This window comes from Canis lupus, chromosome 7 (genome assembly GCF_011100685.1).
Source record: "Canis lupus familiaris isolate Mischka breed German Shepherd chromosome 7, alternate assembly UU_Cfam_GSD_1.0, whole genome shotgun sequence".
NCBI classification, from domain to species: Eukaryota; Metazoa; Chordata; class Mammalia; order Carnivora; family Canidae; genus Canis; species Canis lupus.
The window spans coordinates 72,706,629-72,719,099 of NC_049228.1; the positions used below are offsets into that span (position 1 = coordinate 72,706,629).

The 12,471-nt window shown below is 39.6% G+C and overlaps 1 protein-coding gene across 12 annotated transcripts in view; it reads right to left on the reverse strand.

Moving 5' to 3' along the window:
• The window catches only part of L3MBTL4 (L3MBTL histone methyl-lysine binding protein 4), a 499,515-nt gene that overhangs the window by 316,413 nt on the left and 170,631 nt on the right, over nucleotides 1-12,471 (reverse strand). For 11 of the 12 annotated variants that reach the window (XM_038543799.1, XM_038543800.1, XM_038543805.1 and 8 more), the window contains one exon: nucleotides 3,040-3,131. In XM_038543799.1, coding sequence (XP_038399727.1) covers nucleotides 3,040-3,131 — 92 coding nt within the window. Of the gene's footprint in view, nucleotides 1-3,039; nucleotides 3,132-8,523; nucleotides 8,619-12,471 lie in introns of all 12 variants that reach the window. The other variant, XM_038543808.1, reaches the window with a different exon arrangement.

Consider the following 12,471-nt stretch of genomic DNA (forward strand, 5'->3'; position numbering starts at 1 on the left):
GGGAGAAAATTAGACGACCCATAACCTACGATTACACAGTTCCCTATATTGCCAGAGGGATTTAATTCAGGAACAGAAATCTCACATTGGCCCCTTGGAGATTTTTTAGTGAATACTACGTCACAAGGGAAAACCTGGGGGAGAAATTCTCTGATCTGCAGGTGTTCTTGTACTGGCTGAAGGACCCTGAAGCGTTCTAAAGGAGAAACGGAGAAACCGTGCTAATAAACTCACTGGCTGAGCTGAGGGAAGAATGCAGACACTGGTCAGAACCTAAGGGCTCTGCCATCAGCCAAAATCCACCTTGATCTAGGAATGAAGGCACATTTCAGCCTAACATGCTAACATGTGATCCAATCCTCAGTGGAGGTAAGAGAGGATCCTTGTCTGGGAATACACAGGGGTCTGATTTCTAAGACCCTGCATCGCTCACGGCCTATTTTGCTACATATAAGTACAGACTTCAATCACTGACTGTTCTTACATTTTCGTGGTCTCTGGCTACCTTGAGACGTTACAGAGGTCCCATTCATGCCCAAGCAGGGTCACAAGCCAGGCCTATGTCCTGTGGTTGAACCTGGCACCCTGGACCTAGCTAGATGACATCTGCCCTTGTGGCTCACAGCACCTGACAGGCCTGAGCTGGCCCTGAGGCTGGCTCACTCCAATCTCCTGACCTGCAGTGACCACAAAGCAAGGACACAGATGGGCCCAGGGACAGAGAGAAAGGGAAACTACAGGTTGCACTGGCTTGCCCTAGTCAGAGCCAACTCTCTTTAAGGATCCTCCATGCTCAGAAGTGGAAGGAGGTTACCCAGAAGTCATTCAACACTGACCGGTCATGAATACACTATGAACAGACACTGTGAGGAAACATGAAAAAGAAGGAAGAAGAGACCACTTACCCAGGGAACTTAACCTGCTTTGGGGGGAGCAAATACCCTAAGTCTCATCACATGACAGTCTCACCAGGAGTCAGCAGGGCCTGCATGGTTCTTATAAGCTACAACCACACTGGACTCTATCCTGCACGGGAAGCCTATGGAGGTTCTCAAGCTCCAGGATGCCTGGCCCCACCCCATGAGGTTCTAATTTACTAGGTCTCCAGAACACTCATACATCTAGGTTTTCCAAAGCTCCACAAAGGCATCCAATGTGAAGACTGGGTTAAGTAGAAATCCAATAAAGCCGGATAACTGAGGTTCTCTGAGATCTGAATTTAAAGTTTCATTATTTTTCTTGCATGCTGTTGCTATTGGGCAATAACTAATCCAATTAATTGCAAGCTTGTTTCTATGAGGCTGTCCAGACAAGAACAAACTATGAATTGATTAACCATATGGTATTTCTTCTCCCTTTTCTAGGAGCAAGAAAGAACTAGCACAGAAAAAAAAATGTGTTTCAATTCAAGTATGAAGTACTGAAATGGTTCCCAGCTTTTACAAAGAAATGTGAACATTTATAAATGTATGGGTTATAATTTTTTTATCATGAAAAATTTTAACATGTATAGGAGAGTTAATAATGTAATGGAATCCCATGTATCCACTAGCTGATTCAAGTTACCAATTTATCAATCTTGCTTCATTATCATCTCCACCTAATATATACATCTCCATTGTCACTCAAAAAAAAAAAAAAGACTGGGTTAAATATGAAATATTTAGTATTTCTTAAATGTGAGCTGCCAGCACTGGTTTCCCTTTCTTTCCTTATTTGTTTCACTTCTCTCCCATTCTACTGCCATGGCCAAGCTTAAAACTGTTAGCCCTTTTGGGGCACCCTGATGGCTCAGTCAGTTGAGCGTTCAACTCTTGGTTTCGGTTCAGGTCCTTCCTGATCTCGGGGTCATGATCTCAAGGTTGTGAGACTGAGTCCTGTGTCAGGCTATGCGCTCAGATGGGAGTCTGTTTCTGATTCTCTCTCCCTCTCCTTCTGTCCCTCTCTGCTACATTCTCTCTAAAATAAATAAATAAATCTTTAAGGGACACCTGGGTGATTCAGCGTTGAGTGTCTGCATTTGGTTCGAGTCCCGCATCAGGCTCCCTGCGTGGAGCCTCTTCTCCCTCTACTATGTCTCTGCCTCTCTCTCTCTCTCTCCCTCTGCTATGTCTCTGCCTCTCTCTCTCTCTCTCTCTCTCTGTCTCTCATGAATAAATAAAATCGCTAGCCCTTTTGCATGATAAAAAGTACTAGATGTAACTCAACAAATACCATAAAAAGGAAAGCAAATAAAAAGTGTTAGCTTCTCAGTGCTGGTTAAAATGCAATACAATGATGTAAATCTTATACAATTTTTTAATATAAATTCCCCTGAAATACTGAAAAATACAGACCAAGAAGAATAGAAAGAGTAGCAGAAGATTTCAGAAGATTTAATACCTCAGGTAAAGATGATCCCCCTGAAGGCACAAGCCCCCCCCCCCCCCGCCCCCCTCCCCGCCATGTCAATAGTCATTTGGTCAAGCAAGCCCACACAGGCTGCTCTGGGCATCATTAGAGTCAGGTAGAACATCATTTAGGGGTTTCGCTGTCTCCCCCACATGTTGCCTGACCCACCACTTTCATGCAACACATCGAAACAGATCCCTCGAACCTGATCCTTGGGTGGTCATGTGCAGGTAATACCTGCTAATACAAAGAAAGCCTAGCACTTAATGTTCACTATGTGCATGTTGCATCCAGTGTCCCTTATGTGTACAACTGATTTAATCCTCCAGCACCCCAAAGAGGTAGGCATGGTAGCTTCCTTACATTACAGGTGAGGGAACTGGAGCACAGAGAGACTGGATGACTTGTTCAAGGTCACAGAGCTAGAAGGTGGGAGCGCTAGGTTTCAAACCCAGAAGTCCAGCTCCAGCTCCAGCTCCTGAGCACATATTCTCATCACAAAGGCTTCCATTAGCTTTGTTATGTTATTTTCCAGTGAAATCTACAAATCAAAAAGGTTGGGTGTTCTGTGTAGGCAAATGACTTCCTTCTAATTAATGCTCTTAAGTGTTCATTCCTTGCCAAAATATAAGACTGTTAGTAGTTCACCTTGGAAAACAGTTCAACAGGTGCTGCTATAGCCTTCTGTTCTGTCAAGTACTGCTCCCAAGACCATGCTTCCTGTGCAGCCACTGACGGGTCTGGAAAAGAAAACACAGTGACTGTTCTTGAAACAATTAGTGACAGAAAAATAATACTTAATTGAAGATAAACTCAACAAGCAGGCTGATTAATCAAATAGGTATTCAGGAAACCCAGTAACTAATAAAAATTTTATTTCTCACTTTCTGTGAGCATTTAGTAAAATCATCTAACCAGTCCACAGTCAGCTTCTCCTGTATTACAATAGGCCTATGAATATAGTCCCCTCTCTAAGAAGACCGTTGATAAATGTTAAACATGGGTAGTTTCTTACTCCTCTCAAAGAACAATGAAGACGTTTCTAGGTGAAATGACTTGAAAATATCTGTATAATTTCCTTTCGCTTTCATACCTCTTTTGGGAAAGAATATCAGTTAGTACAACCTGTTGGAAGGCAATGTGGAAATATACGTCAAAAGCTTTAAAATGTTTTCATATATTTTGAACCAGCAATTCTGCTTCCAGCAATTTGTCTTAATGTGCTTACAGCAAATGTACCCAAGGGGCAAACATGAGGGTTTGTATCCTATTACTCCTCATAATAATGAAACATTGGAAATAAACTACAGGTCCACCAGGTGAGGGTTAATTATATGCATTGCAGACATGTCATTTTAATAATAGGCTGTAAAATTACATTATAAAAGATTAATGGCAGAGAAAGAAAGACTATGTTAATGATACACTACTAGTGGAAAAAACCCAGCAGTTTAGGACAAAATGATACTTTTTGGTAAAATGCATAATAGAAATATGTATTAAAATTATGACTAAAGACTAAAATTACGTAAATCAAAATCTTAAATGAAGTTATCTTTAGTTGCCAGGATTATGGTTCATCTCAATATTCTCTGCACTTTATTTTTCTGCTTTCCAAATTTTCTACATCAATAACCCCCTTCGTAATTCAATAAAAATATCATTTTTATTTTTATTTTTATTTTTATTTTTTTTGTAAAAATATCATTTTTAAATAATAAAAATCTGCTGGAAAGGATTGATAATTGTTTTAAATTTATATTTCTATGTCCCAGTAATTGCCCCTCTAGGATTAACATGCTAAGCAGTCACGATAAAAGTTGATAGTAAAAATATACATCACAACATTATCACAGCAAAAACACAGTAGAGTATTAATATGGGAGAAAGGTCAAATAGACTATAATACATGTACATTTACACATAGGCACATATGTACATATGATTATAAAGTTATTAAAAAGTACAGATAGATATAGATTTTTTTTTAGATTCAGATTTTATTTATGTATTTGACACAGAGATAGAGCAGAAGCAGAGGTAGCAGCAGGCAGAGGGAGAGGGAAAAGCTGACTCCTCACAGAGCAGAGCCAGGTGTGGGGCTCAATCCTAGGATCCTGGATCATGACCTGAGCTTAAGGCAGATGCTTAACTGACTGAGCTATCCAGGTGCCCTGAAAACTATATTTTTTAGAGAATTTTCTAGGTTAAGTAAAAATCAAAGTAAGGACAAAAAAACATAAAACACATTATCTTATCCTAAATTTTAAAATATAAATTATTATACACACTGAGATACTCATTTATTCAACATATTTATAAAGCACTTTCTTTGTGCAAGGCCTTACGCATAGATATTTGTCCACACATACAAACACACAGGCACAGAAAAGCAACTGAAAAGGAATAGCAAAATACTAATAGTATCTGTATGTGGATAATGGGACTAATGTAAATATTCTTTCCTTTTTGTTACTTTCTACTGTTTTAAAATTCTCTACAAGTATGATTATCATACACACATACACACAAACACTCACAAACACACACCCATATACACACATCCTGGAGAAGGTTGGCCAAAAAGCGCTATGTGAGTTTTAACAGTTATCTTGCTATAAAATGTTCCTGAAGAATGTACAGATGGTAAAAGGTCAGAACTGCATGAGCATTGGTAGTGACAGGTGGTAAGATGCACCTCTAAGTCAAACATTTGAAACCTCTCAAGACAATAAAGCAACCTGATGGGATAACAAACGCAAAAATCCATCAAGTTGTACAGGAAGAATTCATGTAGACTTTTAACCATTTAAAAAATATTGATGAGCTTAATGTGACAAGAAGTGTGCTGTCCACTGAAATAGAAATATAACCCAGTCCCTGATCCAGTAGATGAAAAATAAACAAATAATGCATACTGTTTTTTTAAAAAAGATTTATTTATTTATTCATGATAGACACAAAGAGAGAGAGAGAAGGGGGGGGGGGCAGAGACACAGGAGGAGGGAGAAGCAGGCTCCATGCCGGGAGCCCGACGCAGGACTTGATCCCGGGACTCCAGGATTGCTCCCTGGGCCAAAGGCAGGCGTTAAACCGCTGAGCCACCCAGGGATCCCCTGCATACTGTTTATCCTTTGATATACACATATATATAATTGACCAAAAGAGAGTAATTTAAGCTCAGAGTATAATGAAAAAATCATATCAATTTAGAGTTTAAAAACAGACGCAGTATATACATTAATCTTTACTATGTATCAATCACAACATATATGTTCTGGCTAAGAAATACACTTACTAAAGTATGAAAATTTTGAAAAGTATTTTAATCATCAAATAAGGCTGACAGAACTTTCATCAGTGGATTTCCTTGCTTTGTTTGAAAATAATGAGACATCATAGTGTGATTTCCATCAAGGAGCTTACAATCTGTTCAACCATTATAGCCCTTACAGATTTCCTGCCACTTATACCACTATATGAGATATTTTATTTTTCTAAATAGAGAAAGCAATTTGACAAACCCTGAAGATTCCCTAGTAAGATTAGTCAACATCCCTATTTTCACATAAGCATTTTACTACACTACAATTATATGCTTTACAAAAAAAACGTTATGGCAGTGTTGTCTCTAAAGCAAATATAGATACCTCATTTTCTACAACAGCTGTGTTCTTAAAAAGACTGTGTAATTTCTCAATTTAATCATATTTACCATTGTTATATATTATTATTTTACCAGAATTAAATCATATCCACGATCCTCTCTTATGATCACATAAGACTGTAATAATCCTTTAAGGTTTTACCAGGAAAAGAAAACATGATATCAAAAATAACAACTTTCCATAGGTTCAATATCTATGTAGAGCAAGAGAACTAGGCAGCAACATGTCGCCAGCCAATGAGATGAGGAAATACCGTTCCTCTGCTCCTGGGGCCACACACAAGATTTGTGTCATTACTGACTCTCGGGGGACTCATACCAGCTGAAAGGAATCAGTTTGCTTATTTAGAATTAGGATGTCAATTTCTAAAAATAAAGGATCTTGTTGATATTGTCCATCACCTTATCCCTGGAGCAATAACCATGCCTGCCCATAAATATTTGTTTAATGAATTAAAGGGAAGGAAGGCAGCTGAGATAATACTTTTGGCTTTAAAGTGAATTCAAATATATCTATTTTGACCAACTGGTTTCTCAATTTCCTGGAGAGAAGGAACCAATTATGAATAGTACTGCTTCAGGCACTGAATTTTCTTTATTTTTGATGCAGTTTTCTTGAACATACTACAGATACAACAGTCATTTTATAGAGTATTAGATATGCACACAGGTTTGTAAATCCTAAATTCCATTTCTTTTCACTATACACAGTGGCTAAGCAAAACATCCCAATTATTACTGTTCTGTCATACATTACTAATATAAAACGTGTTTGATTGTACATTACCTGTCACTTAATATACATCTATTATATCCCAGGTACCAAATTATGAGTGTGTGTGTGTGGGGGGCATGCATGCATGTACATGATGTAAGCATATATGTGTGAATGTGTATGTTTCCATTTATCCTTTACAACACTGAATATCAGATTTGTAACCTCATAATTACAGGAAACAGGCTTACAGAGGTCACACATCTGGAAAAATCTGTATTTAAACAAAATTTCTAGCACATGCATTCCCACTGTTTGATACTGCCTCACTTTAGCATATGCAGTGAAGATGTAGCAGAAATGCCTATTCATTATTCACCATCTTATATGGGTAAGGCTCATGGCACCCCAAAACAACTACAATAGTACTTTCAAGATAACTGATCAGAGATCACCATAACAAATATAATAATAATGGAAAAATTTAAAATATTGTGAGAATTACCAAACTGTGACCCAGAGACACGGAGTCAGCAAATGCTGTGAGAAAAATAGCACTGACAGACTCGCTTGACGTGGGGTTGCCACAAACCTCCACTGTAATATCTGCAAAGCACAATAAAGTAAGGTATGCCTATATTTATAGCCAAAAGACAAGGTGTCAATACTTGCTGAACAAGTCCTCCCAACTTTAACATTATATTCTGAAAAAAAAAAACAGAAAATGAATAAATACAGCCTCTACAACAGTACAAAGTTTTTTTTTTTTAAAAAAAGCTAAATATCCAATGACAGAAGTCAAGTTAATTATGGTTATGAGGCCACATCATATAGCTTTTGCAAATATTAAATTAAGCACAGATAGAGCACAGTTTATATGCACTTCAGCACTAGAACGATTTTTTTATATATGAATAAAAACCATAAGAAAACAAATGAAAATGCCTGGGTTACAATGGTGAGATGTGTCAAGCAAATCAAGATAAAGGCTGACAAATGTGGCCAGTAAAGAAACAGGTACTCTTCAATATTCAGACACTTTAAGACTTACATGGAAAAGGAGCTAAAGAAGCAGCTCCCACGTCCCTTGCATAGGGTGTCACTGAGACAAGGGGTCCAGATACTGCAACATGAGGGCTCAGACACCCTGTTCCTGAGGAGCCCATTTCATGCTGCCATTATGTACTGTACAGCCTGCAGGTGTACCCTTAGGGGAGGTGACACAAAAAGACTCAAGCCTCATCAGAACCCGGGAGGCATAAGAAACTGTCATGACAGCCTCCTGGGGGTGGCCTTCCCAGAGCAGCTCCTCGAGAGCCTCCCATGTTCTCATGTGCCAGGAAGATCACAGGGCACTCTGTCAGATTGAGATCATCTGCGGGTAAGCTCATCTACCTGGCCAACTGCATATGTGCACTGTTGCCAAGACACCATAGCAGAGCCACTCCCCTACAAAAGGGGATAGGTTGGACTTAAAAAACAAACAAACAAAAAAAAAAAACAACAACCCAGAAACATGACACCTTTCCCTGTGTGGAAACAAGTAGGGCCATCTCTCTCTGAGCAGCACTAGGTGGTGGTGGTGGATGTGTGTTTCCTTTCTTATAAAGCAAAGAAGATCCCTCAATGTATCTGCAAACCCATGCCATTTGGTTTACATGGCCTCAGCCAAATATGCATTATCAGCAAAAACTGCCACACTTCCTTCACAAAAAGCAGCAATTTGTGCCTGCCAAGATGACATACTTACACTTTACCACCTCAGTGAATTTTGCTTTGTTGTTCTACACACACCTTGAGGTTTGTTGGCTTATTCATCAGATTAGCAAGAGCAAAGGCTGGGAACTAAAAGCAAAGAACACAGAAAAAAATACTTGAAGAAACTTCTCAGGAGTTGAAGTCACTGTACATGTCACACATCCACAGCATGCTCGCCACCTCTGCACTTTTTTTAAACCATGGTCATGAACCAGTGTCCTCCTCCAGTGACCACAATCACTTTTCTTGCCTGCAACTGTAGGTATAAGCCTATCGAAATGATCAAAAAGAATGTGTGGATGAGAACCATACTGAGTGCAGCCAAAGCTGCCACCAGACCATTCACAGTGAAGTCAGATCCAGAAATAATAGTCCAGGGAAGACAGTGCTGGAAGAGAGGATTCAACTTTGGACAGTGGACTTGGAGGGTCAATTGCTGAGAAAAACAAATCCAACAGGGTGACGAAACAAAGGAGCAAAGTAGAACACAAGTCACAAGTCAAAGAAAGGCAGGGTCAGTGCATGGACAAGTTGAAGGCTGGTGCTGTGACTCATTTTCTTAATGGTGTGCCCATATGGTATTAATGAATGCATGGGTACACTTCACTGAACCAGGCCATGTCCTTACAGGGAGCAGAACACTGAAACACTGGAGTTCTAGCTCTTGAAAGTATTCCTTTTACAAAATGCTCACAACATCAAATAGGGTTAGGCAGCAATATTACCCTATAAAAGGGGCTCATACAATGAATGTAGTATATCCCAGATCAGATACTCTTAATACTGAGAGTATTTTTCAATTCTGTAAACCACAGATACCTCCTATTTTATCATTTCAGATTTGGAGTTCTGAATAATTGAGTTTACTTAACTTTAAAAAACCTTTACTTCGTATCTAAATTTTTCAGATGAGTACTCTTCCACCTGTGTTAGAGGTTTTGTTCTCAACTCTTATTAAAATCCGTAACACATAAAGCCTAGCACGCTATTTAAATATGGAAAGATTAAAAAAAATAAAAATAAAAATAAATAAATAAATATAGAAAGAAGCCTTAGTTGTCATCTAACATTGTGATTTTTTTCAAACTTTTCATTTCTCTCAAGCATGGCCCCATTTTTCCTCATAAAAATATCCTACGAGGAGCCCTGATATTAGAAAGCCCCCCAGGGCAACTGCTCTGGCTGCTTCATGCTCTGCCCACTCAGTCTCCCATCTACCCCTCTAAGGGAATCACAGATTGAAAAACTGCTCAAAGACAAACCCTTCACTTCAGCAATAGGAAGAGTCATTTCTAGAAAATTGCACAATATTTATTAGTAATTCCCTGAACTAAAATTAAAAATGGCAGGGGGTAAAAAGTGAAGAAATTATCATTTTTAAGGACAGGACCATGTAAATCCTAAGGCTCATGTTGCAGAGCAATACCTTTCTAATTTCCTTAGCCGTAAACACAGCTCTTCACACCAGTATTCCAACTTCATTTCAGAAGGTGTGCCGCATATAGCTCTATTAGGTGACAACTTGGGATGTGTGAGAAAAACAACTGTCAGTTGCAACCAGCGCATCTTATTACACACTGATGTAAATAATGCCTTCTTTTGGGGCACCAACCAGAATGATGCAGGTTGCCTAATGTTAGCAGCTTATCACTGCAGGGTAACCATCTTTGAAGCAGGAGCTCCCTAACCCACTCTTTCCAAACACCCACACTTTAATAACTCTGCCATGCCACTTGTCCATGGTCTGCTAACACATTTTTCACTTGCACATTCAACCTGCTTCTCATTTCAGTACAACTGAACTCAGCTCATCTCCCTAGACAAAGCAGGTACCATGTGCTGGAGACATACAAGGAGCTTGACACCTGTCCCCACATGGCATACATGCAGACAAATGTCACACCCAACCTGACATATGGCAGGACTCAGTGTTTTTGGTGAATAAACAAGAAGACATGAGTGCTAATCAGCACTAGTTAGGAAACCCAAACAATGTGTCTGGGAACAAAATGAAGGAGGATTAATTATGAACAGGGACCCACCATTTGCTTCAACGTGGATGGAACTGGAGGGTATTATGCTGAGTGAAGTAAGTCAGTCGGAGAAGGACAAACATTATATGTTCTCATTCATTTGGGGAATATAAATAATAGTGAAAGGGAAAATAAGGGAAGGGAGAAGAAATGTGTGGGGAATATCAGAAAGGGAGACAGAACGTAAAGACTGCTAACTCTGGGAAACGAACTAGGGGTGGTGGAAGGGGAGGAGGGCGGGGGGTGGGAGTGAATGGGTGACGGGCACTGGGTGTTATTCTGTATGTTAGTAAATTGAACACCAATAAAAAATAAATTAAAAAAAAATTATGAACAGGGAAAGCTTCCTGGAGACCATTGCTTTCTGAGACAAATTTAACAGGCAATTCAAGGAGGAGCAGCAGGAGCAAAGGAAGAGAAGCTGGCAAGCAGAGAGCTGCTTCTGCAAATGCCAGAGTCTGATGAGCACTAACATAAAGCTTGTAGGGGTACAAAGAACAGAAGGCTGGGCTGCTAGATTGCAAGGAGGCAAAAATACAATCAGGAAAGTTCCTGAAAGTCTGCCTAAGGAGCCTGATATTTATTCTTGTGATTTAGAGAAGCATCAGAGCCTTCTGAGTGGTAAGCAGTACCATCAGAACGCACTAAGCAGTGCAAGATAAGGATGAAGCAGATGTAAGGGACGAAGACCACAGGCTGACAATGACAACAAAACAGATTTGGCAAGAGAGAGTGTAGATGTTCCCTAAAGAAAAAGTGGGGACAAAACCAAGGGACAATGTAGGAATTAAACTAACAGACTACTGCAAACAACTGCTTGAGGTGGGGTGGTATAGGGAGAAGGTTGAGATGATCTTGAGGTTCAGTCCTGGATACTCAGGAAGAGACTGGCAAGTTCAGGGAGCATCACAGATGTAGAAAACATTATTTTCATAGATGTTGAATTTTAGGTCTCTGGAATAATCTGGGTGTATATATCCAACAAAAGGCAGTTGCAAATTTTTCAGAAACAATGGGAGAAATCTCAAGAAAGAAACAAAGATAGAAATTTAATGTTCACATCAGAGGTAAGTGAGAAGCTGGAGAAGCACAAAGAGAACTCAGGGTTAGAAAGAGTGCAAGGAGATATACAAAACTTGGGAGCTAGAGGGGCAAAGGGCTCCCCAAAGGCTGGAGGATCTAAACCATCAAGTGTTAAGGAAGGTCAAGTGAGACTAAGTAGGGAGAAGAAGACACTGGGTTTGGCAGCCAGGGTGTTGCTGTGATCTCACAGGGGGAAAGATGTCAGTGGAAGGATGAGATCATAGGTGAGACTCAAGTGGTCAAAGAGTGAGAAAGAGGCCTGGTGAAAGCTGCAAGTATGGGCTACACCTGGAGAGGTCTGTTAAGTGAAAAGGTAGGAAACAAGGAATGAGCACTGGTGTAAGAAGTCTGCAGGTGACACAGGAGTTAAGACTGTAAGCATGGTCTGTGATAAAGACAAGGTTCATAGGTATGCATATGGAAATGCATTCTGGAAAGCTCAAAGAACCATGAGATTCCAATCATGAGGAGCCTTGTAGGGCAACACAGAGAAAACTAAGGTGAGCCATGTATGCTCACTGATTCAAGAAACAGAATCTTCTATGACAGAGTCCCTGTGTGTTATTAGGGGCTAATGATTCAAAGATGAATAAAATATAATATTTGCTTCTTGGTGAGCTCAGGTCCTGAGTACAAAGCTTGCCTGGCTCTGGGGACCAGTGTGTCACAGAAATCCTTGAATCTTTCTGCACTTTAGAAGCTAAGAGAAATCATTAAACACCACTGAGACATTTTTTTCTGAATAGGAAATCTTTATTAAGTAATTTTCAAAGGAGACAGGCAAAATGGCAGAAGACCCTCCTCGTTTCATCTGGTCTCCTAAA